The 27,598-nt window shown below is 50.4% G+C and overlaps 2 protein-coding genes across 5 annotated transcripts; one reads left to right on the top strand and one right to left on the bottom strand.

Annotated features, from left to right (window-relative positions):
- Nucleotides 1-124: 124 nt before the first annotated feature.
- On the bottom strand, nt 125-14,473 carry COQ4 (coenzyme Q4). 4 transcript variants are annotated; one of them, XM_055541289.1, is made up of 8 exons: nt 14,140-14,473; nt 13,588-13,719; nt 12,163-12,259; nt 11,535-11,637; nt 3,631-3,690; nt 1,898-2,027; nt 1,205-1,298; nt 125-654 (listed from the first exon to the last, which is right to left on the bottom strand). In XM_055541289.1, the coding sequence occupies exons 2-8, from the start codon at nt 13,613-13,615 to the stop codon at nt 483-485; spliced, it is 684 nt and encodes a 227-aa protein (XP_055397264.1). In that variant the 5' UTR covers nt 13,616-13,719; nt 14,140-14,473; the 3' UTR covers nt 125-482. The 4 variants fall into 4 exon arrangements, with proteins under 4 accessions (XP_055397264.1, XP_055397260.1, XP_055397262.1 ...); XM_055541285.1 differs by lacking the exon at nt 14,140-14,473 and adding an exon at nt 13,805-14,010; XM_055541287.1 differs by lacking the exons at nt 3,631-3,690; nt 14,140-14,473 and adding an exon at nt 13,805-13,979.
- Nucleotides 14,317-25,942, top strand: TRUB2 (TruB pseudouridine synthase family member 2). The gene is made up of 8 exons (XM_055541284.1): nt 14,317-14,475; nt 15,208-15,339; nt 18,737-18,811; nt 19,974-20,035; nt 21,349-21,430; nt 23,205-23,277; nt 24,136-24,272; nt 25,073-25,942. Exons 1-8 carry the CDS (start codon nt 14,367-14,369, stop codon nt 25,396-25,398), a joined length of 996 nt encoding a protein of 331 aa, XP_055397259.1. The 5' UTR covers nt 14,317-14,366; the 3' UTR covers nt 25,399-25,942.
- Nucleotides 25,943-27,598: the final 1,656 nt, after the last annotated feature.

Below are 27,598 nucleotides of genomic sequence, written 5' to 3'. Positions count from 1 at the left end.
CAGAGGAGCAGGGAAAAGCAGCAGAAGCTCTGGCTGGAGGGAGTGTCTGCCCTCAGCGCTCGAAGGTCCAAGCCTGCCAGGGTCATGGGTAGCACTGGGAAGAGATGGTAGAAGCAGACTCGGGACCTGATGGGAGACTTTATTCAGACAGCAGAGACCCGCCTCCCCCTCTGCCTCCCTCTTCCTCAGGCCTTGGGAATCAAGGGCAGCCCTTCTCCCTGTGAAGACTCCCCCAGGCTGGCACCCAGAGAACGCTGGCAGGCAGGGAGGGGTCGGGCACATGGGTTGTGGACTTGAGCAATCCCTGAGCACTCGGGGTTCACTTCTGGCTCCCCCAGGAGCTCCACTGGCTGCTCCCTCTGATAAATTATGATGAGTGACGTCCAAGGGTCAGAGTTCACAGAGGAACCTGGGTGCTGGCACAGATGTGCTCCACCCCCGGGGGAAGCGGGGGGTGGGGCGGGGCCTCAGGCACTCGGGGTCTACACCAGGCCCTCCACACGCAGGGGTGGCTCCGTGATGCCCAGCTCCTGCCGCAGAGCCTGCAGGGGCTGTTCCCAGCGCCGCTCGTAGTACACGTTGAGGACACATGGGGCTCTGCGGCCATTCTCAACTGCCCATGGGATCAGCTCCGAGATCAGCAATTGCAGGCTCCTGTGGGGCCACAGAGGAGAGAGAAGACAGAGGACCCGGGGTCCTGAGCGCGCGGGGCACGCCACCTGCCCTGAGCCGACGGGCGTGTCCTCAGTTAATCCGCACACAGACAAGAGGAGGCAGTTCCCAGCCCCACTTTTCAGATGAGGAAGCAGAAGCTCAGTGAGGTAAAAGCCCTGTGCTCAAAGCCACACATTTTGAACACACCAAAGCCCAGCTTTAAATCGAGGGCTCCCCCACCTCCAGAAACTAATGCCAGACTGCATCCCCAGGAACCCGCACCCCCCACCCCCGGCCCCAGGTTTCCTGACCCAGCTGTTCTCGCTTGATAACTGGGGCCTGGCCCGAGAAACCCTCAAGTTCTATGAAGCGTCCAGGCTTCACGAGGCCTCATCCTGGAGCCCCTGCACCGGGCCACGTTCACGCTCTGCCCCAGCCCTCCCGTCCTGGCTTCCTGAGATCCACTGGGGCTGCTCAGAAAGGCTGGGGGCTCTTCCCATTTCCTGGAGCCCTGCACCTTCCCCCGACCCCTCAGCACTTGAGAACTTACTGGGCGTTGAGTCGGATCGGTCCAAAGAGTGCACTCAGGACGCACATGGGCAGGCCGGTCTGGACAGCCTCAAACCATTTCACCACGATCTCCCCTGGCAGGCAGGGTGGGGAAGTGAGTGAGAAGAGAGGATGGGCCGGGGGAGGAGAGGCCAGTGATGCTCAGGACATGGTGAGGCATCTGCTCCGCTCCGATCTCTACCGAGGGGGTCAGCAGTGCCCAGTCCCGGCCTGTGCTGGTCCTTGGGGCACTTGGCTTGGGGTTGGGGGAAGAGGGTCCAAGAAAGAGCAGGAGGAGGCAAGGGCTGGAAAGGAAGCTTGGGGTCAGGATGCGGGACTCCAAAAGCCAGGCTGAGGAGTCCAGGCCTCCGGGAACAGCTGAGGGTTTCAGAGCGCGGGGAGCCCAGGTGTCTGGCCGCTGCCACGTCAGTGTAGGAGCTGTCAGAGGCACTGGGGTGGAGGATGGGGATGTGTGGCCCAGATACACCATGATGTTTGGGTAAAGCGAAAAATGAGGCACCAGGTCAACTAACTGGTGAGCAGCTGAAACAGGTGTGCCCTGACCTGGCCTTGCAGATAGACCGGGAGACAGGCTGAATGGAGGGCCCGGCCCCACCCAGGCCCCTCACTGGGTATGCTCCGCCCCACCCCCACTCTGGAAGCATCCAGGGGCTTTCGGTTGGCCAGCACTCACCCAGGATGTTGGTGGGCATGCCCAGCAGGGTGTGGAGCATGTCATGGATCTCCCGGTACCGCTGGATCACGTATGCCAGCTCTTCATCGTCCACGAAGCGGGTGGGTGCGCGGGTGTCTGGGGAGACCCTCTGATGATCATGAAAGTGAAATTGCTCAGTCGTGTCCGACTCTTTGCGACCCCATGGCCTGTAGCCTGCCAGGCTTCTTCATCCATGGGATTTTCCAGGCCAAGAATACTGGAGTGGGTTGCCATTTCCTTCTCCAGGGGAATCTTTCAGACCTAGGGATCAAACCCGGGTCTCCTGCATTGCAGGCAGATTCTTTACTGTCTGAGCCACTGGGGAAGCCCCCTGACAACCACGAGCCCTCCCTAGACCCCTTCCTCGTGGTTCCCGGGGTCCAATTTTCCAGCCTCCCCTCGACTCTCAACCACGCCACTAAATTCACACCCCACCAGAACTATCTCCGGACTTCAGGTCTGTCTGCACCTGCTGACAGGGGAGTCTGCAGGCAGGGAATATAGGGGGCGCCCCCTTGGTCTACCCCAACTCACACAGGATGTACAGCCCCTGCTGAATCTCAGAAACCCCTGGCGGGAAGAGGGAAGCAGGAGGTGTTTACTGATATATATAGTTTCAGTTTTCACAAGATGAAAAGCCCCAGCGATTGGTCTCACAACAGTGTGACTAGACTTCACACTCTACTGAACTGCCCATTTAGAGACGGTGAACGTAGTAAATCTTATGGTGGTGGCTTTTTTTTTTTTGAACCACAACTGGAAATAAAATGAAGGGGGGAAGCAAAGAAGCACCCAAGGCCCCCACTTCTTCAGATGAGCTGCTCCCAGCCTAGGGTGCTCTTGCACCTTGACAATTCCTACCTGTCCTTTACAACCTGGCTTAAGTGTCCCTTCTGCAGGAGGCTACCCCTGACCTTCAGACAGATCAGGTCCACGTTACGGTCTCTTATAGCACCTGGTACTTTTTTGTGGCACCTGACATGACTGTGTCGTGCTGTTTGGTGCACGTGATCGTTAATGTCTCTCGTTCACACCAGCACTGTCGGGTACAGCAGCCAATCGTGGCAGCCACCAAGGCTTGAATGTGACAAGTGCCAACTGACATGTGCTGCATGTGTGAAATACACACTGGAGCTCCAAGACTCAGCATGACAAGAATAATGTGAAATCTCATAATTTTATAGTATCGATTACATACAGAAATGGTATTTTAGCACACGAAAACAAGATATGTTATTAAAAGTAATTCTACCTGTTTTTATTTTGTTTATCTGATGGCAGCAGATTCTAAATTCCCTTCATGGTGTGCGTGCTATCGCCGCCAACAGAGCCGCAGCAGCTGGTCAGCAGCCCAGGACCGGGCTCTCTTGTTCTGTCTCCAAGGCCTGGGAATCAACCTCCTGTAAATGCAGGAGTAAAAGGCCAGCCCCAGGCACTTTCTGACCCCAGGCAGGGATAGCAACTGTCCTTCTGTTTCCGCCCACTGCCTCTCCGAGTTCTCAGCCGCACCATGCAGAGTAGGTCTTCCTAGTTTCAGAGCATGAGCTCAGCCTGTCCAGAGGTCAAGGGATTTGGTGTCTTTATTTTGGGGGCTGCTAGCCCAATGCCACGGTCTGTGTTTGTGACTTCATTGGGTCCCTGGTTCTAATTTCTTCTATAGAGTTCTATCTGCTGTGCGAAGCTGAAGGTGGTCAGTGACGGCTGGCACCTACTGTGTTCCAGCACCGTATGAAGTCCTCTGTACAGACTGTCATGCCACGTCCTGAGGCCACCTGGGAGGAGATATTGCTATCAGCCTCAGATACAGATAAGAAAAAAAGGAGAGATAAAGTAACTTTGTCAGAGATCACACAGCTAATCAAGTGGCTGAGTCAGGATTCCGAACACAGCCTGCTGGATTCCAAAGCCTTAACATCCATTATTAATCAGCCATATAAGTGCCCTGGAAGTTAAACATGAGGTTTCCTTACCTCAGATAAAGAGTCTGAGGCTCAGAGGTCAAGTGATTTGCCCAGAGCTTTAAAGATGGAAAGAAAGGCTAGCAGCCAGTCTCAGGGAAGGTGGCCTGACCTTGCCCTTTGGTCTACACCCCCACTGAGACAAAGGTGGCCCTTACATCCTGTGGGCTGCCAGGTTTCCATACTCGAGACGTCTCACAACCTCCAGGGCTGTTACTTAAGGCCGTGGCTGAGCAAGGTGCCCAGGGAGGCCTTGGCAGTCCCATCCCCTCTACAACAATAGGACAAAAGGCTCTGGGGGCTTCAGGAGAATATCCTTTTCTGGGTGGCACCTGGGGCAGGTCACCCTGGTGGATTTCCCATTGAGGAAATAAACTTGCATCTTGGTGAAATTTCTGGGTGATGGTATAAAATGGGGCGTGGGCAATAGGGAGCAGTACAGGAGAGGATAGGAAGATGATTATTTTCTCAGGGACAATAATCTAAAGCAGACGTTCTCAACCATCTACCCGGGGATAGCTGCAGTGTCTGGAGCCATTTAAGGTGGTCACAACTTAGTGGGGCAAGTGCTACTGGAATCTAGTATGTAGAAGCCAGGGATGTTTCCTACAACGCACAGCGCTGCCCTACAACAAACAATTCTCCAGCCCCAAAAGTCAACAGTGGCAAGGTTGAAAAACCCAGCTCGAGAGCAATCTTTGCTCACTCTTTCACCTCCTCCAGCCTGGTTGGCTCCTGCAGCTGGACTGGATGGCGACCTGACACAGGTGCTCTGATGAGAAGTGGATGTGCTGGGGAGCAGGGAAGGGTAGGAACAGGGACTCTGCCCTGCTGTATCCTAAGGTCCTTTTATAAAGCAGATCATGTTACTACCTGGCTCTAAACTTCAATGACTTCCTATTGCTTCTATTACAAAATACAGACTTTGTCTCTAAGCAGATAGGGTAAGGGGCCCATGGAGAAAGAGAACCAGGCATGACATTCTTCTCATTAGAGAAGCCATTTTGACCTAAGTCAACTTGGGATCTAAGCCTGGACACAATGCTTGCCCTTCAAAATGTCTCAGTAATTAATGATCTTAAAGGAATAAAGGGATGCAGGAACAGAGGAAAAGCAGTCAAGAAACAATGAAAGAGAAGGGAAAGTGTTAGTTGCTCAGTCATGTCCGACTCTTTGTGACCCCACAGACTGTAGCTCCCTAGGCTGGGGAGAACTTACAAATAGCTGTGAAAAGAAGAGAAGCGAAAAGCAAATAAGAAAAGGAAAGATATAAACATCTGAATGCAGAGTTCCAAAGAATAGCAAGGAGAGATAAGAAAGCCTTCTTCAGCGATCAATGCAAAGAAATAGAGGAAAACAACAGAATGGGAAAGACTAGAGATCTCTTCAAGAAAATCAGAGATACCAAAGGAACATTTCATGCAAAGATGGGCTCGATAAAGGACAGAGATGGTACGGACCTAACAGAAGCAGAAGATATTAAGAAGAGGTGGCAAGAATACACAGAACTGTACAAAAAAGATCTTCACGACCCAGATAATCACGATGGTGTGATCACTCACCTAGAGCCAGACATCCTGGAATGTGAAGTCAAGTGGGCCTTAGAAAGTATCACTACGAACAAAGCCAGTGGAGGTGACAGAATTCCAGTTGAGCTATTCCAAATCTTGAAAGATGATGCTGTGAAAGTGCTGCACTCAATATACCAGCAAATTTGGAAAACTCAGCAGTGGCCACAGGACTGGAAAAGGTCAGTTTTCATTCCAATCCCAAAGAAAGGCAATGCCAAAGAATGCTCAAACTACCACACAGTTGCACTCATCTCACATGCTAGTAAAGTAATGCTCAAAATTCTGCAAGCCAGGCTTCAGCAATATGTGAACCGTGAACTTCCTGATGTTCAAGCTGGTTTTAGAAAAGGCAGAGGAACCAGAGATCAAATTGCCAACATCCGCTGGATCATGGAAAAAGCAAGAGAGTTCCAGAAAAACATCTATTTCTGCTTTATTGTCTATGCCAAAGCTTTTGACCGTGTGGATCACAATAAACCGTGGAAAATTCTGAAAGAGATGGGAATACCAGACCACCTGACCTGCCTCTTGAGAAATCTGTATGCAGGTCAGGAAGCAACAGTTCGAACTGGACATGGAACAACAGACTGGTTCCAAATAGGAAAAGGAGTACGTCAAGGCTGTATATTGTCACCCTGCTTATTTAACTTCTATGCAGAGTACATCATGAGAAACGCTGGACTGGAAGAAACACAAGCTGGAATCAAGATTGCCGGGAGAAATATCAATAACCTCAGATATGCAGATGACACCACCCTTATGGCAGAAAGTGAAGAGGAACTAAAAAGCCTCTTGATGAAAGTGAAAGAGGAGAGTGAAAAAGTTGGCTTAAAGCTCAACATTCAGAAAACGAAGATCATGGCATTTGGTCCCATTACTTCATGGGAAATAGATGGGGAAAGAGTGGAAACAGTGACAGACTTTATTTTTCTGGGCTCCAAAATCACTGCAGATGGTGACTGCAGCCATGAAATTAAAAGACGCTTACTCCTTGGAAGAAAAGTTATGACCAACCTAGATAGCATATTAAAAAGCAGAGACATTACTTTGCCAACAAAGGTCCGTCTAGTCAAGGCTATGGTTTTTCCTGTGGTCATGTATGGATGTGAGAGTTGGACTGTGAAGAAAGCTGAGTGTCGAAGAATTGATGCTTTTCAACTGTGGTGTTGGAGAAGACTCTTGAGAGTCCCTTGGACTGCAAGGAGATCCAACCAGTCCATTGTGAAGGAGATCAGCCCTGGGATTTCTTTGGAAGGAATGATGCTAAAGCTGAAACTCCAGTACTTTGGCCACCTCATGCGACGAGTTGACTCATTGGAAAAGACTCTGATGCTGGGAGGGATTGGGAGCAAGAGAAGGGGACGACAGAGGATGAGATGGCTGGATGGCATCACTGACTCGATGGACGTGAGTCTGAGTGAACTCTGGGAGTTGGTGATGGACAGGGAGGCCTGGTGTGCTGCGATTCATGGGGTCTCAAAGAGTGGGACACGACTGAGAGACTGATCTGATCTGAGGCTCCTCTGTCCATGGGATTCTCCAGGCAAGAATACTGGAGTAGGTTGCCATTTCCTTCTCCAGGGGATCTTCCCAACCCAGGGATTGAATCTGGCTTTCCTACACTGTAGGCAGACTTCTTACTGTCTGAGCCATCAGGAGATAACAGTTCAATGAGAAAATAGTCCCAGTTCCACCTCAAAGAATATACATTAACAATCTGATATGTATCTTTACACTGTTCTATAGGAACTAAGGCCTCCACCCAGGTGGAGGGTGGTATCTACATGCTAAGATTCCAGACTAGTTAAAACCTAAGATATGACGATGTTGACCTTCTCTGACTCTCCTGATATCAATCAACTAAGACTTGGACCCTGTTGACCTTTGTCCCAATTCTATGCTGAATTCTCTGCTCAAGATCTGATAGAGTGCCTGAAGAACTATGGATACAGGTTCGTGACACTATACAGGGGGCAGTGATCAAAACAATCCCCAAGGAAAAGAAATGCAAAAAGGCAAAATGATTGTCTGAGGAGTCCTTACAAATAGCTGAGAAAAGAGAAGTGATAGTCAAAGGGGAAAAGGAGAGATATACCGACTTGAATGCAGAGTTCCAAAAAATAACAAGGAGAGAGAATCACTTGCTCAATGATCAATGCAAAGAAATAGAGGAAACAATAGAATGGGAAAGACTAGAGAGATCTTGTCAAGAAAATTAGAGATACCAAGGGAACATTTCATGCAAAGATGGGCTCAATAAAGGACAGAAACAGTATGGAACTAAAAGAAGTAGAAGATATCAAGAAGAGGTGGCAAGAATACACAGAATTATACAAAAAATCTTAATGACCCAGATAACTACCATGGTGTGATCACTCACCTAGAGCCAGACATCCTAGAATGCAAAGTCAAGTGGGCCTTAGGAAGCGTCACTATGAACAAAGCTAGTGGAGGTGATGGAATTCCAGCTGAGCTATTTCAAATCCTGAAAGATGATGCTGTGAAAGTGCTGCACTCAATATGCCAGCAAATTTGGAAAACTCAGCAGTGGCCACAGGACTAGAAAAGGTCAGTTTTCATTCCAACCCCAAAGAAAGGCAATGCCAAAGGATGTTCAAACTACTGCACAATTGCACTCATTTCACACGCTAGCAAAGTAATGCTCAAAATTCTCCAAGCTAGGCTTCAACAGTATGTGAACTGAGAACTTCCAGATGTTCAAGCTGGATTTAGAAAAAGCAGAGGAACCAGAGATCAAATTGGCAACATCAGTTGGATCACAGAAAAAGCAAGAGAATTCAGAAAAATATCTACCTCTGCTTCATTGACTGTGCTAAAGCCTTTGACTGTGTAGATCACAACAAACGAAAATTCTTCAAGAGATAGGAATACCAGACCAGCTTATCTGCCTCTTGAGAAATCTGTATGCAGGTCAAGAAAGAACAGCTAGAACTGGACATGGAACAACAAAATTGGGAAAAGAGTATGTCAAGGCTGTATACTGTCACCCTGCTTATTTAACTGATATGCACAGTTCAGTTCAGTTGCTCATTCATGTTCGACTCTGTGACCCCAAGGACTGTAGCATGCCAGTCTTCCCTGTCCATCACCAACTCCCAGAGTTTGCAAGAGTATATGCAGAGTACATCATGTGAAATGCCAGGCTGGATGAAGCAGAAGCTGGAATCAAGATTGCCAGGAGAAATATCAATAACCTCAGATATGCAGATGACATCACCATTATGGCAGAAAGCGAAGAGAAACTAAAGAGCCTCTTGGTGAAGGTGAAAGAGGAGAGTGAAAGAGCTGGCTTAAAATTCAACATTCAGAAAATGAAGATCATGGCATCTGGTCCCATCACCTCAAGGCAAATAGATGGGGAAACAATGGAAAAAGTGAGACTTTTATTTTCTTGGGCTCCAATATCACTGCAGATGGTGACTGCAGCCATGAAATTAAAAGATGGTTACTCCTTGGAAGAAAAGCTATGATAAACCTAGACAGCATACTTAAAAGCAGAGACGTTACTTTGCCAACAAAGGTCCATCTAGTCAAAGCTATGGTTCTTCCAGTGATTATGCGTGTGAGAGTTGAACCATAAAGAAAGCTGAGCACCGAAGAATTTATGATTTTGAACCGTGGTGTTGGAGAAGACTCTTGAGAGTCCCTTGGACTGCAAGGAGATCAAACCAGTCAATCCTCAAAGAAATCCGTCCTGAATATTCATTGGAAGGACTGATGCTGAAGCTGAAGCTCCAATCCTTTGGCCACCTGATGCAAGGAGCTGACTCAGTAGAAAAGATCCTGGTGCTGGGAATGATTGAAGGCAGGAGGAGAAAGGGATGACAGAGGAGGAGATGGTTGGATGGCATCACCAACTCAGTAAACATGAGTTTAAGCAAGCTCTAGGAGTTGGTGATGGACAGGGAAGCCTGGCGTGCTGCAGTCCATGGAGTTGCAAAGAGTCGGACACAACTGAGCGACTGAACTGAACTGGGCTGTAACCCACCAGGCTCCTCTGTCTATGGAATTCTGAACTACAACAAGCCCCTTCATGAATATGAATATACTGTTAGCTTAAAGTTTCCCCAGTTTTGCTGTTAACAGACAATGCTTTGGGAAAGATCCCTGGTCTTCTCCATGCATGCACGCATGCATGCTGAGTCGCTTCAGTTGTGTCCGATTCTGTGTGACCCCATGGACAGCAGCCCACCAGCTCCTCTGTCCAAGGGATTCTCTAGGCAAGAATACTGGAGTGGGTTGCCACTGCCTTCTCCGATACACACTGCAAGTAATAAATCCTTCCTTCTCCTGATCTTTGGTTTGGTTGTATCTTCGGGCTCAACACCCACCAAGAAATGGCTTTGGGGGTAACCCAGTTTCGGGGTAATACTTCCTGTGGTGTGCAGGGCCTGGCTGAGCTAGGCTGACCTCCCAGCCTACTGGGGGCCTCCCCACAACTCATTCCTCTGAAGCTATACTGGCCACATGGATCAGTTTTCCTTGTCCTAAACACACATAGCCTGGTACTCGCCAGCTCCTCCACTCAGAATGCTCTTCCCCAGTTCTCCTCAGAACTGACTCCTCCTCAGCCTCCTGGAAATCTCCACCCCTTCCCCAAAATGGTTGCAATAATCCTCCCACTCATTAGCCTATGAAATTATCCAGCCTGTAAAAGAACGAAGTCTGCCACATTTAGAGGCCACCACTCTCGCCTTCTGCGGTGGCTCACACTCTGCCTGTGAAGTGAGTTTCTCTCTGAATAAATCCACTTCTTACCACTTTGCCTCTCAATTGTCTGTAATGAGACATCAAGAACCTGAGCTTCACAACTGTGGGTTTTGGCTGGGTTCAAGTCCTAGCCTGAGTGCTTCCCTGGTGGCTCAGAGGTTAAAGTGTCCACCTGCAATGCGGGAGACCTGGGTTCGATCCCTGGGTTGGGAAGATCCCCTGGAGAAGGAAATGGCACCCCGCTCCAGCATTCTTGCCCGGAGAATCCCATGGACAGAGGAGCCTGGTGAGCTACAGTCCACGGGGTCGCAAAGAGTCGGACACGGCTGAGCAACTTCACTTTCTTTCACTTCCTAGTCTGAGGTACACAGTGTTTCGGCAGGGCCTCCTATGACCACCCTGTGGGAAGGGGCCACCAGCCACCCTGACCCCACCTTTGCCCTCTATTGGGTAGACTGGCGTCCTCACAGCAGCACCTGCGAGAACAGAAGCCCCAAAGGACAGGTGCTTTCCTGGTTTGATTCACTGTGTCCCAGCTGCTGAGGACACTGGTGTGATTTTTCTTCTTTTGGCTGCACTGTGAGGCATGCAGGATCTTAGTTCCCTAACCGGGCACTGAACTGGAAGGCAGCCACTGGAAGGCAGCCACTGGACCACGGGAAAAGTCCCATCTGGTATGTTTTAAGTACTAAATAAATTTTTGCCTGAATTTTCATATTGAAGTTTTCTTCTTTTACTACTTTATGGTCTACCCGTCCCCCACTAGAATATTAGTTCCATGAGGGCAAGACCTTGTCTAAGTTGCCACACTTGGATCAGTGGATGGCGCATGACTGATTCTGAAGAAATGAATGAGTTCCTCAGTAGTTGGGGGTCCTGACCCCCTAGTCCGTGTCCTCTCTGGCTGGGGTTGGAGAGTGTCACAACTTGTCACACCGAAGTGGCACACTGTCTCTACAACAGGGGACACAATGTGATAGTTAAGAGCATAATCCTGATTTGAATATTGCCTCCATTAATACTGGCCTGTGAAATCAGCAAGTTGCTTAACCTCTCTGAGCCTTAGTTTCCTCATCGTGGCCGAGTTGTTGGGGTGGAATTCAGTGAGATCACATGTGAACCTGCCATGGGGCACTCAGTAGAGGTTAGTAAGTGCAGGGCAGTGTAATTGCTTGGAGCAATGTTCCTGGCCCACGTGCCTGTACCACAGAAAATGCCAATGCCTTGGCACAAGAGACTGCAAGGCAGTGCTGCCCATGGTGGAAGCACAGGCCCCTCGTTCCTCAGGACATTACTCATGTGCCATTCATCTGCCCCCCCTGGTGACTGCCAAATGCACAGAAGCTGGAGACTCACATTCACATCCAGGAAATGGAGATACGCGTAGCCAAAGGAGCCCTCGGGCAGACTCCGGAGCTTGCCCATGTCGAGAGTGGACAGTGAGATCCGGGGACGCTCCCTGTGAAGCAGAAGGCAGGACTCAGATACTGGGAAGGCACCAGCAAAGGCAGGTGAAAGGTCCAGCTAGATTAAGGGTGTGAGAGGTGAAGGGGCAGAGGGCAGCAACGGGGTCAAGTCCTAATGGAGCCTCTACTACTGGCCAGGCCAGTGGCAGGGACTGAAGAGACTACCACAAGCTAAGGCTGTGGTTCCTGCCTTAGGTAAACAGGCCTCAGATGTGATCTGGGTATTCACACAGGGCACTGCAGGGGTGCGGGTTACAGGCAGCATATGCTATGGGACGTTAGTGAAGGCACAAGGGCCCTGTTGTTGGAACAGGGCTGAGGCCACCATACTGCACTGTCCAGAGGTCATCAGAGTTGTCTATGTGAATGACAGCCATGGAGCTGGGCAGTGCCCAGCCTGTGCAACCATCCATGGCCATGGTATCAAGAAGAGTTCCCTAGAGGAACACCATGTGATTCCAGAGAAATCAGAATCCCCAAAGAATGCCCTCAATCCCCCAGGCAGAGCTGGGACCTACTGCAGGATCTGGGCACCCTCTGGATCTCTCTTCATCTGGTCCCTGAGGACCTTCAGGGTACGGCGTCCTGTGGTCTCTCCCAGAACTGCAACCATGTCTGAAAGGAAAAAAAATGGGGACAAATGGAGGCTATGATCTTAGGTAAATTATCTGACCTGGTCTAAACCTTAATTTCATATATGATAAGAGTATCTAGCTCTTAGTTATGAAGATTCAAGTTAAACAGTGAATCACCTGACACCCAGTAAAGCTCAGTACAGCTACAGTTATTCCTGTTATCAGTCTAATGGGGTGAGGTGGCTGTAGCTAGCACCAGGTTCCAAAGAATTAATAAATCACTTTCACATCCATCATCAGGACAGAATGTCACGTCTCTGTGGATGGATAGACTCTGGTATCAGACAGTGCTCGGTTCGAGCCCCATTTTGATCACTATGTAGGTGACTGTGTGCAAACTGCTTCACGTTTCCAATCTTCAGTGTCCTAATATGTGAAGTGCAGGTAATACCTTTCTTTTAGGGTTAATGTTAAAAGTCAAGAAGGTTACACATATAGAACACTTAACACAGTGAACAAGTAAAATAAGGGCTCAGTGAGCAGTCAGCATTATCATTTTTACTGGAAAGAATAACAGTGCTTTCAGGTCTAAGAATCCTAGAGGGCATGAGGAAAACACTGTAGGATCCCAAAGTGTCCCATTAAAACATTCAGCAAACATTTATCGAGCATTTATTATGTGCCATGCACGATCCCAAATGCTAACTGGATGTTATCATTTGATGGGTGCTCATAAATTATCTAGTCCAGAGGTTCTTAGTGTGTCTGGGTAACAGAATCTCCCAGGAAGCAGTTTAAAAAGGCAGAAGCTCAGATCCCACTTCCCTTCCATCCTCCCCTACCCACTCCTGGCAGATTCCAATTGTGTAAATTTAGGGTGGGACCCTGGCATCTACATTTTTATGAATGTTGCGGATGATTATGACTTGCAGCCAGGTTTGGGTACCCTGGCCTAGTCTAATCTACAGTTAACCAAGCAAACGCGGAGGCTTTGACAATGGCTGACAATGGCCTGGACCTGCCGGGCTTTCAAGGCAAGGGCACACCGGGCCCCGGACCCCCGTTGTTGTTCAGTCGCTCAGTCCTGTCCGACTCTTAGAGACCTCATGGACTGCAACAGGCCAGCCTTACCTGTCCTTCACTATCTCCTGCAGTTTGCTCAAACTCATGTCCATTGAGTCGGTGATGCCATGCAACCATCTCATCCTCTGTGCCCCGCTTCTCTTCCTGCCTTCAATCTTTCCCAGCATCGGGGTCTTTTCCAATGAGTTGGCTCTTCGCATCAGGTGGCCAAAGCACTGGAGCTTCAGCATCACTCCAGATCCCTAGTTGCCCCCAATAAAGCACCTGCGGCGCGGGTTGCCTTACCGTGGCGATAGGGATCGTAGAGCGCCATCCCGGCAGAGCCGGCGGCCAGCAGCACCTTCTGCAGCAGGGAGGTGGGGATGTGTTCGGGGTAGAGCAGGCCGGCGCCATGGCTCACGGCTCTGAAGGGAACACCTGCGGGGCAAGAAAACAGCCGCGCGGTCAAAAGAGCGGAGCGGGGCACGTCCCCGGCCCTCCTTCCCGGGCCCCGGCCGCTTGCCTGCAGGAGGGCCGGGACTGCCCGGGAAGGCGCAGAGCGGGCGCAGGACCCCGCGCAGCAGCGTCGCCATGGCAGCGGGCACCGTCAGACGTCCTGGTGGGGGATGAGCGGGGCAAGGCCGACTCCACCCCCCCCAACCCGCCCTCAAACTTCTCTGGCGACGGCGCGCCGGAGAAGTCAAAAGGACTCGAGCCCTACTACGCTGAGTGGGGAGGGCCTTTTGGGCGGGAAAAATAGCACGGACAGGAAAAGTCTCTCACTAAGCATGAGAAAACCTAGGCAACCCCTTTGTCACCTACACCCACGGATATAAAATCCTCCTCATTTCACCTCACCTCCAAGAGAGGTCTCCAAGTAAGCCTCGCCACGTTTGGGGTTCAGCACCGGACCCTACGTCCTTCTCCTTCGTACGTTTTCCCCCCGAGGACAATAAGAATCGAACCTCTTCCGGCCGTGAAACATGGCGGCGCCCATTGGTAATTGCACATTTAGGGGCGGGACCATACAGCACTTCCGTCCGCTTTCAACTGTTCGGCGAGCTCCGGTCTCGCGGGCTTCAGGTATGGGGTCCGCCGGCCTGGCTCGGCTGCAGGGGCTTTTCGCAGTCTACAAGCCCCCCGGGCTAAAATGGAAGCATCTACGGGATACCGTGGAGCTGCAGCTTCTGAAAGGTGAGTGCCTCGAGCCAGACCCAGGATCCCGCTCCCGTTCCCCAGGAGTCCATCTCAGCTTCTGATCCTTGTTGCAAAATAAGATCGTGTGACCCAGTCGTCTGGGCAGAGCCGTTTCCTAATTGTCTCTTCGGTTCACAGTACCTCGCTTTCTCCCGTGTTCAGATGGGTAAACAGATTCAGTACTGTCAGTGGTCATAAGTAATTAATAAGCGGTAAAGTCGAGAAAGCTGAGCGCCAAAGAATTGATGCTTTTGAACTGTGGTGTTGGAGAAGACTCTTGAGAGTCCCTTGGACTGCAAGGAGATCCAACCAGTCCATTCTAAAGGAGATCAGTCCTGGGTGTTCTTTGGAAGGACTGATGCTAAAGCTGAAACTCCAGTACTTTGGCCACCTCATGCGAAGAGTTCACTCATTGGAAAAGACTCTGATTCTGGGAGGGATTGGGGGCAAGAGGAGAAGGGGACCACAGAGGATGAGATGGCTGGATGGCATCACCGACTCGATGGACCTGAGTTTGAATGAACTCCTGGAGTTGGTGATGGACAGGGAGGCCTGGCGTGCTGCAATTCATGGGGTCACAAAGAGTCGGACAGGACTGAGTGACTGAACTGAACTGAAAGTCAAGATTTGAACCCAAGTCTGTTTCTTAACTTCTGCTCTTCTCTGCACCGTGGGCTTTCAGCTGTCTTCTACAACAGAATCGATGAGATGTTCTTTATGTGTATTCAGGTCTCAATGCTGGGAAGCCTCCTGCCCCTAAACAGCGTGTTCGCTTCCTGTTGGGACCCGTGGAAGGCAGCGAAGAGAAGGAGCTGACCCTCACAGCCACCCGTGTGCCCACACTCATCGACCATCCTCTGGGTAATGCGCATTCGGGACAGGGGCTGGGTGTCGCTTCCCCGGGAAATCCCTGCCCAAAGTCAGTGTGTCCCGGCCAGACTCCTCCTGTCCCAGACCAATGTCGGGCCACAGTGGCAATGAAGTATTTGACCAAAGATTGGCAGAATTTCCTGGAAAGGGCTAGATAGTCAATGTTTTAGGCTTTGCAGGTTTCTGTCGTTGTGGTGCAGAAGCAGCTATCGACAGTGTGTAATGAGCCTGGCTGTGTTCCAGTAACACTTTACCTGTGGATTTGTTGTTGTTTAGTCACTAAGTTGTGTTCTCTAAGTTGTGTTTGATTCATTTGGGACCTTGTGAATTGTAGCCTGCCAGGCTCCTCTGTTCATAGGATTTCCCAGGCAAGAATCCTGGAATGCGTTGCCATTTCCTTCTCAAGGGGATTGAACCCGCATCTCCTGCATTGGCCGGATTCTTTACCACTGAGCCACCAGGGAAACCAGGCATCACTGACTGAATGGACATGAGTTAGAGTAAACTCTGGGAGTTGGTGATGGACAGGGAGGCCTGGTGTGCTGGAGTCCATGGGGTCGCAAAGAGTCGGACATGACTGAGCGACTGAACTGAACTGACCATGGAAGCCCCTTACTTGTGGATACTGACATTTGGATTTCATATATTTTTCATATATCATGAAATAGTATTCTTTTCATTTTTTAAAAATCACTTATCATTTTAACTTGTGGGCCGTAAAAAAGCAAAACTTGAGGATTTGACCTGTGGACTGTAGTTTGCTGACCCGTTTATTATTCTGGGATTCCAGGTAAAAATTGAGACCCTCAGGTAGAAGTCCTAAGGACAGAATTTGGAGCTCCTATGAAAGAGTGACTTAAAAAATTTTTTTTTATTTTATTGAAGGATATTTGATTTACAATATTGTGTCAATCTGTGCTGTACAGCAAAGTGATTCAGTTATACGTATGTATACATTCTATTTCACATTCTTTTCCATTATGGTTTATCACAGGATATTTATCCTTTCTACATATGTGTGTGTGTGTGTGTGCGCGCGCTCAGTCGCTCAGTTGTGTCCCACTCTTTGCAACCCCGTGGACTGTAGCCAGGCTTCTCTGTCCATGGAATTTTCCAGGCAAGAATACTGGACTGGGCTGCCATTTCCTTCTCCAGGGGGTCTTCCAGACGCCAGGATCAAGTGTGAATCTCTTGTGTCTGTTGCATTGGCAGGTGGATTCTTTCCCACTGTGCCACCTGGGAAGCCCATTCTATATAAAATAGTTTGCATCTGCTAATCCTAAACTCGCAATTCATCATTCCCCTACTTCCCTTCCCCTTTGACAACCACAAATCTGTTCTCTATGTCTGTGAAGAGTGATATTTTATAGTCAATGAAGCTAACCAACAGTGAAACTAGTTCCAATAATGAGCCCCCATCATTAGATATAATTAAAGTATATATTTGGGAGGCTATAGGAAGGCTAAGGAGCTTAGAGGCCAGGAACCTCTAAAACTGCTTTGACAGAAATATTCAGTGAGTCAACAGTATTCAGTTCAGTTGCTCAGTCGTGTCCAACTCTTTGCGACCCCATGGACTGCAGCAGGTCAGGTTTCCCTGTCCATCACCAACTCCCAGAGCTTGCTCAAACTCATGTCCATCCAGTCGGTGATGCCACCCAACCATCTCATCCTCTGTCATCCCCTTCTCCTCCTGCCTTCAATCTTACCCAGCATCAGGGTCTTTTCTAGTGAGTCAGTCCTTCGCATCAGGTAGCCAAAGTACTGGAGTTTCAGCTTCACCATCAGTCCTTCTAATGAATATTCAGGACTGATTTCCTTTAGGACTCATTGGTTTGATCTCCTTGCAGTCCAAAGGACTCTGAAGAGTCTTCTCAAACACCATAGTTCAAAAGCATCAATCTTTGGCACTCAGCTTTCTTTAAAGTCCAACTCTCCCACCCATACATAACTACTGGAAAAACCATAGCTTTGACTAAAGGGACCTTTGTTGGCAAAGTAATGTCTCTGCTTTTTAATATGCTGTCTAGGTTGGTCATAGCTTTTCTTCCAGTGAGCAAGCATCTTTTAATTTCATGGCTGCAGTCACCATCTGCAGTGATTTTGGAGCTCAAAAAAATAAAGGCTCTCACCATTTCCATTGTTTCCCCATCTATTTGCCATGAAGTGATGGGACCAGATGCCATGATCTTAGTGTTCTGAATGTTGAGTTTTAAGCCAACTTTTTCACTCACCTCTTTCACTTTCATCAAGAAGCTCTTTAATTCTTCTCTGCTTTCTGCCATGAGGATGGTGTCATCTGCATATCTGAGGTTATTGGTATTTCTCCTGGCAGTCTTGATTCCAGCTTATGATTCATCCAGCCCGGCATTTCACATGATGTACTCTGCATATAAGTTAAATAAGCAGGGTTACAATATACAGCCTTAATGTACTCCTTTCCCAATTTGGAATCAGTCTGTTGTTCCATGTCCAGTTGTAACTGTTGCTTCTTGACCTACGTACAGGTTTCTCAGGAGGTAGGTAAGGTGGTCTGGTATTCTCATCTCTTTAAGAATTTTCCACCATTTCCAAAACCCCTTGGACAGAAATATTCAGTGAGTCCACAGTATAACAACAGCAGTAGCAAGTATGATGTGTTGAGGGCCTACTCTGTACTAGGTACTATGTTAGGCTTTTCCCAAGTACCATCTCATTGAATCCTGTGAACTGGGTCCTAGTCCCATTTCACAAATGATAAGATGGAAGTTCAGTGTTGGCTAATGTTAAATCATGTAGCCTGGATTCATTAGGCTCTTAACTACCCCATACTGTTACCCTAGGTTCCTCTTGATCTTCAGAAATGTAAAAGCTTCTAGCTCATTCCTGCATCCTTCATTTTTTTTTTTTGACATCTTTTCTTGAAGTATAATTTATGTACAAAAACATGTACATAATTATATCAGTTTGATGAGTCATTCATTCTTTTGGGAAATGGGTTATTTCCTGAGCAGTTAGTGAGTTCTGGGCTCTGTGAACACACAGACCCAGGAATCTGCAGCCTCCATTTTCTCACTGGGAGACTGTCCAGAACCCGCCTTCCACAGGAGCTGGATAGGGAACCCCCCAGTCTTAATTCCAGTGTTCTTCCCAGTGCACTCAAAGCCCTTCATTGAGGGAATGGTGACAGGCAGACTTACCAGGCCTTTTGGGTTGCCTTTTCTCTGGGCCCTGGAAACTGAAGAATGGTTTGGGACCCCAGGTTCCTTGGTGGGGAAGCCTGAAAGTCCAGCTTGATGCTGATTTGGGCTCCATGAGGCAACATTCTAGGAATGAGATTGCCATGTGGGCCTAAAGCCATTCTGGAGGCTGGGTTCATTGGATAAAGACCTTGTTTGTTTCTTTCCAGTTCGTGGACTCGCATTCACCAGCCTGAAGGTTGGCGTGGGACACCGGCTGGATTCCCAGGCGTCTGGGGTGCTTGGTAGGTGGTGTGGTGAGCCTGGGGCACAGTGATAGAGGCCTGGGGAGCTCTGAGGAGCCCAGTCCACTTCTCAACTGACGGCCACTTCCCACTCCTGCCTTCTTCCCCTGATCCCTCCCAAGTCTGATCTCTAGGAAGACAACTGGTGGAAAGAGGGATGTCCTGATCGTTCACCCTTATCAAGTGACTCTTGCCTGTGACATGTGGTTTGAAACCCTTTGTACACATGAATTCACCATAACAACATTGTTTGGTAGATACCGTATGATTTTAGGAAGAAAAGTAAGCCTCGAGGAGCACAGATGATTTGTCTTGGGTCATGTAGCGAGTGAGTCCCTGGACCAGAGAGGGAAAGCCTCTTGCTTGTGTAGGGTAGCTAAGTGCCTGCCCTGGCCCCGCTGGCAGAGCTTTAGATGTCACTGGGCACACAAAGCCCTGAGTCATGAGCCATCTGTGTCCCCAGGGTCAGGCGGTGGCCACGTCCTCCATGCACAATAGTCACAGCAACTTGTCCTGCTTCCTGGGACACAGGCGGGCGGACGTGATCTCATGTGCCCCTCCCGGGGTACCCTCTCCAGGAGTGAATGGAGGGTCATTCTTTCCTTCAGCCAGAGGGAGAAACAGACCCGAGGAAAGGCAGGGAGTGGCCACAATGCCCCCGCTTATTGGGCCTGTCCTTTGTGCTGACCGCTTCCTTCCTGCTCATTGCCTCGGTCATCACAACACCCACAGGGATCGGACAGTAATTTTATCCCCATTTTACTGATGCGGAGCCTGAGACCCCAGGAGGTTAAAGGACATGCTGAGAACCATCCCCAGATGGGAGTATAGGTCTGTGTGACTGGGCTGGTGGTCTCTTACTTTTGAGTGTCAGGATCCCCAGGGAGCTTGCTAAGGATCCTAGCCCTCCACCCCCACCCCTCCCCCTACTCCCACTCCCACTTTGAGTCAGAGTCAGTATATGTGGTTGGGACCCGGAAATCTGCCTTTTCATACACGTGCCCAGAGGCTTCCTTGCTTCCAGTAGAAGATGCTCTCCTTGCCCCCTGGCTGCCACACGCATCAGCCGTGGGAGTGTTCTGCTGGAGGGGGTGGGGGTTGGAGAGCCCAGGGGAACCGGAAGAGGGAGCCCAATGTAAGATCAGGCTGGGGTACCTTTCAGTGCTCGGCGTGGGACACGGACGCGGGCTCCTCACTGACATGTACAACGCTCACCTCACCAAGGTACGGGGGCTGGGGACTGCCTGCTTATTCCTCCGCCCTTTCCCTGGGGGTCACTGGTAGGATTCTGAAGTGGAGAGGATTCCACGAGGGATACCCCGGACATCAGACGGCATTTTGGGGCAGGGCAGGTCTTGTGCTGGGGAAGCTGTAACAACAGCATCATCGTGACAGCTGGCGTTGTCCCATGCTGACTGCTCTGTGCCCAGCCATGTGTGGACCCCCTCATGGATGCCTTACAGCGTCCCCGTGAGATGGGATCTACTGTTAACCCATTTTACAGATGAAAGAATGAGGCCCCAAAGAGGAGATGACACTTGTTCTGCCTCACACAGCCTTTATTTCTTAAATTTTTTTGGCCACACCACTGGGCTTGCAGGATCTTAGTTCCTCAACCAGGGATTGAACCCTTGGCCCCAGCGGTGAAAGTGCAGAGTCCTACCCATTGGACTGCCAGGGAATTCCCTCACATGGCCTCTAAGGAGGCAGAGCTGGGATTTGAACCTGGGTCTGTCTGACCCCAGAGCCTGATCTTGATACCACTGCATTCTCTCTGCAACGCTGAGAAGTGGATACCACTGTCTCAGCGTCAGGGAGCTTGCATCCCTGCTGAGCCGTGGGGTCTGGCTTCACGAGTGTGTGCAGAGATGCCACGTTAGGAGACCCAGGCTGTGCGTGGTTAAGAGCAGAGGCTGTGGAGCCCAGCGGCTTCACGTGAGACTGCAGCTTGTAGCACTGTTGGAGCCAGCTCTGTGTCCTAGGCTGGATTACTTAACATCTGCGCGTCCATTTCCTCATCTTTGAAATGGGAGTGAAAACAGTACCTCCTCCGTGGGCTTACTGTGAAGAGTAAATGAGTGGCAGTGTGTAACGGGCCCAGCACAGCCTCTCGCACGTGGTGGGTGCTCAGTTGATGTCCTCGCTGCCATCCTCGCTGTCATTGTCGTTACTCTCATCTGAGGCAGAGGCAGGTAGCTGCACAGATCATGTTTGGAGGGAAGGGAGAAGCCGACAGTTTCCGGGGAGGGGCCTGGGAGGCTCCAGTGTCAGGTTGGGTGGAAGTGGAGAGGCGTGGAGGCTGGGGGTGGTCACAGGGTGGCTCTGGGCACCCTGTGCAGGCTGCCGATGCTGCTTGCTGTCACAGGAAAGTCCGGTGCCCTTCCCCAGGGGGCAGCTGGGCAGGGGCCGAGCGCCCAAGCTCCCTGAGCGCCCCCCACCCCCAGCCTCAGTCTAGCACCCTGGGGGTCTGAGCTGCTGGACCACACCTCCTTCCTCTGTGCAGGGCTTAGACCATGCCTTGCCTCCCCGTCCTCCAGGATTACACCGTGCGCGGCCTCCTGGGCAAAGCCACAGACGACTTCTGTGAGGACGGGCGGCTGGTGGAGAAGACGACGTACGGTAAGAGCCCAAGGGAGTCCTGGGCGGGGGGGCAGGAAGAGTGAGTGCTCCCGCCCTTTCACTTGCTTTCTTGATGCTTCACCCCGACGTGGGCTGTGAGGGTCCCTCTCAAACACTCACAGACACACCAAGCCTGGGCTGGCTCCTGGGGGCATGGACACGTGATTCTGTCTTCCGAGAATGCCCTGTCCTCCCCACGCTTTCTCACCTGGCTTAACTGTCACCTCCCCAGGGAAGCTTCTCCAGCCCCCAGGCTTGGACCAGGTGTACTGTCAGAAGTCATCAGCTGATGATCAGTGGTTTTAATGTCTGTCTCCCACCAGGATGTCACCCACGAGAGCAGGATGGTGTAGTTCCACTCCTGTGGTCCCACATGGCACTGGGCCTGGGATGTGGGAAGCGCTGGATGGATCACTGGATGGGTGATGGATGGATGGATGGATGGATGGGTAGATGGATAGGTGGCTTGTTCTTCATTTCTTGCTCTCCCCATGTTCTAAACTGTCCTGTAGGATCTGTTGCATTTGCTTGTTTGACACGTTTCTGAGCATCAACATGCCCCAGTCATTGTGGGGCGCACATATGGTGGATCAGATGGGGTCCCCAGTATCAGTGATCTCACAGTCTAGCAAGGAGAGCAGACACACCGCTACGTCTTCTGGAGAAGATTAAAAACACAGCAAAGCAATGCTATGTGTTTGTACTTGTAGGTGTGTGTCAACTACCAACAAAATGTTCTGAAGACAGCTACCAGGCTGACGCTTTTGGGAGAGCGGAAGCTGGAATTTGGAGGAGGGGAGGTGTTTGTTGGTATTGGTCTGAATTTCTGGAAGAAGATTCTTAAGTCATTAAAAACTATTGTAAACACACAGGAAAACTAAGTGCCAGGAAAGAGAAGCAGGTAGAGTGTCAGGAGCCAGGAGGAGGAAGCTGCTAGCTTCCAGATGAGACAACAGCACGAATGAAACCAGACAGGAGGGATGAGAGGCCCATGCCCTTCCCAGCTGGCCAATCTTTAGTCCCTACACCTGCTCTCAGAGCTCTGGCCAGTGGAGTCAGAAGTTGGTGCCTGTCCCAGCTGGCCCACAGGCTCGGCCCCACGCAGGTTTGAGCATCCCTAGGCTTTGCTGCTGCCTTCCCTAGAATCCCTCGGTGGGACCAGTATGCAGAGCCACTCCCACTTCTTGCCAACCCACTTCTGTGTTTGGACAGGTGGCACCCTCCCTCCAGGGATGCCTGGCATGAAAAACCTTGGACTGGGGCTCAAGGGGCCTGGCTTAGAAGAGCAGGCAAGTCATATCATACTATGAGCCTCATTTCTAGAAAAAAGTGGGATTTTTTTTTTTTTTGGTTGGTTGGTTTTTTTGGGGTGAGAGGATGGTGTGGTTTTTTTTTCCCTGAGCCACATGGCATGCCGGATCTTAGCTCCCTGACCAGGGATCAAACCCATGCCCCCTGCATTGGGAGAGCAGAGTCTTAATGACTAGACCAATCAGGGAAGTCCCAAGAACAAAGCGTTCTTAACCTGGAGCCTGTGAATCCCTTGAATTTGTCCTCCAGACATTGAGTTCATGTGTATATTTCTGAGAAGAGTGTCCAGAGCTTTCATATGATTCTCAAAGGACTCTCAACCCCCCTACATGGGAACTCTGGGGCCTAAGGATGCGTGGGACCCCCTCTCGGTTCCAAGGACAGGGCTGATTTGTGGGAAGGAAATTTCTAGTTTGCTGTCTCAGTGGGCACCTGTGTGCTTACCACTGCCTGGCTTTTCCAGACCACGTGACCAGAGAGAAGTTGGACCGCATCCTGGCTGTGATCCAAGGTTCCCATCAGAAGGCTCTGGTGACGTAAGAGAGGCCTGGCCCACACCTCCCTGCAAGCGGGACCTCAAGAAAGCGCTGGGTGGTTGTTCAGTGGCTAAGTCGTGTCCAACTCTTGATGACGCCATGGACAGCAGCATGCCAGGCTTCCCTGTCCTTCACCATCTCCCAGAGTTTGCTCAAACTCATGTCCATTGAGTCATTGATGCCATTCAACCATCTCATCCTCTGTTGCCCCCCTCTCCTCCTGCCTTCAGTCTTTCCCAGCATCAGGGTCTTTTCAAGTGAGTTGGCTCTTGGCATCAGGTGGCCAAAGTATTGGAGCTTCAGCTTCAGCATCAGTCCTCCCAACAAATATTCAGAGTTGATTTCCTTTAGGAAGTGCTGGGAGGGGGTGGGCAGGGATGGGGGTGGGGCAGTGCTCGAAGGGTAAGAAGTTAACCCACAGGACTCTTGTAGGCTCTGCCTGCCCTGGGGCAGATTCCATGGATCTTCCTTTCTGAGCCCCAAACCAGGCACAAGCACCCACTCCTTTCAGGGTGTGCAGAAATGTTTCCTTGTGCCAGGGCATGGGCCAGCCCCTGGAGAGATCAAGGGGAACAAGAGACCCTGGCTGGGCTCATAGGGAATATATGAGCTAACAGAAGAAAGCCAGGCGACCACAGCATCTCAGCACAGAGTCAGGTGGAAGTAGTCAGTGCAGGTACAACTGAACGGGGGTAGAGCCTGCGGTTCAGGATTGGAGGGCACCGGAAGAGGCTGCTGTGAAGGTGGCTAGAGGGACTGAGAAGGTGGGAAGCGAATGAAGAGCTTCAGGAAAGGCATGAGTGGGGCAGGGCTGGAGTAGGCGGTCAGCTGCCTGATCTGGCCCCTTCTGATCCCCAGATACTCCAACCTTGACCTACAGACCCAGGAGGCCTACGAGATGGCCGTTAGTGGCGTGATCCGGCCCATGAACAAGTCCCCGATGCTGATCACCGGCATCCGATGCCTCCAGTTTGTGCCTCCGGAATTCCTCTTAGGTAAGTTGCTCCAGGAAGTTGGGACAGCACCACGGGGCTCCCGAGTTCATGTAGTCACTGTGGGAGACCCTTGCAGAGGCCAGCATGTGTGAGCGCTGATCTCAGCTGGTCGAGGCAGCAGGGGCCCTCTTCCTTCCCAGCCTGAAGCTGGACTTGGCTGATCGCACGGCTCACAGAGCAGATAGATGTCTCCTGCCAAGTCCCCCTTTGAAGCCAGACCTTAACAAGCAGAGGTTATATGTAGTGGTTCCTCTCCAGAGCCGCCCAGTGTCTCAGGTCACTGTGGGGCATCAGACACCACTTTCCCCTCCACCCTGATCCCACCCAGCTCAGCACCTGCTCCTTCACCACTTTCTTTCTTGTGTTAATAAGGGCTCCTTTCTTGAGTGCTGACCAAGACTCTCCTGATGCTTAGTGTGTTACAGAAATGATTCCTAACAACCACCTTTTTTTTTTTTTTTGGCTTCACCATGTGGCTTACCAGATCTTAGTTGACTGACTAGGGATTGAACCCATGCCCCTTGCAGTGGAAGCATGGTGTCCTAACCACTGGACCACAAGGAAAGTCCCAACCTGGGGGTTCCTCTGAAAAGGCAGATTCTGATTGAGCAGGTCTGGATGGGGCCTGAGACTCTGCCTGTCTTAACAGACTTTCAGGGCCTGCCCTGAGCTACACTTGGAGGAGGAAGGGGTCTGGCTAAGGTTATCACACAGCCAGGAGGGCTCCCGGGGTGTGGACCTAGATCGGTGACACCAGAGGCTGTGCTCCTGACCGCCACCTTGCTGTGTGTCCCTGGCAGAGGTGCAGTGCATGCATGAGACACAGAAGCAGCTGCGAAGGCTGGTGCATGAAATCGGCCTGGAGCTGAAGACCACCGCTGTGTGTACCCAGGTGCGGCGGACACGGGACGGCTTCTTCACCCTGGATGATGCCCTCCTGAGGACCCAGTGGGACCTACCGAACATCCAGGATGCCATCCAGGCTGCAGCACCCCGGGTGGCGGCAGAGCTGGAGAAGAGCTTGAGGCCTTGGCTGGGCACCCAGGAGCCCCCTGGTCCAGGCCAGCCCTGGGACTCCAAGAGGCCACGCTCTGCCTTGGGGCCAGAGAGCCACGTGGGGCATTGACAGGCCAGCAGCTGGTGGAACAGTGGATGTCTAAAAATAAGAGCTGGTGGAACAGTGGGTGTCTAAAAATAAGAATTGTTCGTGGCTGGAACTGCTAACTGCAGAACACGAGAGCAGGAGGGGCTTTTTTGCACATGACAGAAAGCCTGAAGCTGTAAGAGAAACCATTAACAGGGAGTTCCCTAGTCAGGGAACTAAGATCCTGCAAGCTGTGTAGTGTTGCCAAAGGAAAAAAAAAGATCAACAGACTTGGCCCAGTTAAAAACTCTGTACAGAGGAAAAGATGCTAAATGAATGACAGATAAAAAATAGTTGTTATAAGTTTAAGCAATAATATTTATAATATATAAAGAGTTCTTACAAAACAATAAGAAAAGCATGACAAGAAAGTTGATCAAATGACGTGAATTGTGTGTTTGTATTGTAAAAGCAATCCAGATGGCTAGTAAACCTCAAATGATGTTCAGACTCTAATGATGAAAGACATTCAGATGAAAATGAGATGACTTTTCCTTGCCTTTCAAATAAATTAAGAAAAAGATAACATCCATTATCGGGGAGGATGTGAGAAGATGGGCGATTTATACACTTGGTGCCAAGTTGCTTCAGTCATATCCGACTCTTTGTGACCCACAGACTGTAGCCTGCCGGGCTAGCTCTGTCCATGGGATTTTCCAGGCAAGAAAATGAGTGGGTTGCCATTTCCTTCTCCAGGGGATCTTCCCAAGCCAGAAACTAGCGTCTCCTGTGTTGGCAGGCAGATTCTTTACCACCAGAGCCATCTGGGAATACGCTTGCTAGGAATACACAACTGTGTAACCTTTCAGGAGTAATTCGATGGTATGTATCAGCATTTAAAATACTCCTGCCCTGGGACTTCCTTGGTGGTCTGGTGGTTAAGAATCTGCCTGCCAGTGCGTGGTACGTGGATTTGATTCCTGCTCTGTGAACTAAGACACCACATGCCCCTGGGTAGCTAAGCCCCACAGTGACTGAGTCCTTGAGCTTGTGCTCTGTAACAAGAGAGGGATCAAACTTGGGCTCCCTCTGTTGGGAGTATAGAGTCTTAACCACTGGACTGCCAGGGAAGTCCTGGAAGGAAATCATTCTTAAAGGAATGAAAACAAGGTCGTATTCTGTGGTCCCAGGGATTAGGACTTTAACACGTAAATTTTTCGGGGACATGACTTGACTCATAACAGGTGGTTAGATACTCACCTGGGCTGGCCCAGTGCTTCTCAGAGCCCTGCTGTCCTGTAACCAGAAAACTCCCCCTGAGGTCAGGGGAGGCCCCTTCTTCCCCTCCACTACCCCTGTTACCACCACAGCAGTGGCTGACTGGGGCACGTGTTATGCTGTGGTTAATAAACATTACCCCAGAACTTCATGGGAGCGTTGAGGACCAGGGCTGTTCAAAACTCCTCGCTGCCAGCCCAGGGAAGCGGCGAGGGCGCAGGGCCCCAGAGGCTCTCAGAGAGGCTCCCTGGGGCATGGACTGTAGCTGACCCCTCCAGGGCCTCTTCCATGGGACCCTGGACCATGGAAGAGGAGCTGGGACGTGTATTTGATCCCTGCTCTGTGAACTAAGATACCACATGCCCCTGGTAACTAACCAAGCAGCTCCTCTTCCATGGTCCAAATAAGAATTTAAGTTTTTATTGCACTGTATATAAGAAGTGTATCTGGGGACTTCCCTGGTGGTCCAGTGACTAAGATTCCACACTCCCAATGCAGGGACCCCAGGTTCCTTCAGAGCAACTAGATCCCACATTCCACAACTAAAAGTTGGCACACTGCAGCTAGAAGTTTCCCTGTGCTGTAACTAAGACTGGTGCAGCCAGGTAAAAAATTATTACTTAAAGGAATGGAGACAGCGACAGACTTTTTATTCTTGGACTCCAAAATCACTGCAGATAGTGACTGCAGCCATGAAATTAAAAGACGCTCCTTGAAAGAAAAACTATGACCAACCCAGACAGCATATTAAAAAGCGGAGACATTACTTTGCCAACAAAGGTCCATCTAGTCAAACCTATGGTTTTTCCAGTAGTCATGTATGGATGTGAGAGTTGGACTATAAATAAAGCTGAGCCCCAAAGAATTGATGCTTTCGAACTGTGGCATTAAAGAAGACTCTTGAGAGTCCCTTGGACTGCAAGGAGATCCAACCAGTCAGTCCTAAAGGAAATCAGTCTTGAAT

Source organism: Bubalus kerabau, chromosome 11, assembly GCF_029407905.1.
Source record: "Bubalus kerabau isolate K-KA32 ecotype Philippines breed swamp buffalo chromosome 11, PCC_UOA_SB_1v2, whole genome shotgun sequence".
Lineage (NCBI taxonomy): Eukaryota > Metazoa > Chordata > Mammalia > Artiodactyla > Bovidae > Bubalus > Bubalus kerabau.
The sequence above is the reverse complement of the archived record's forward strand: the minus strand, read 5'-3'. Positions and strand labels throughout refer to the sequence as shown.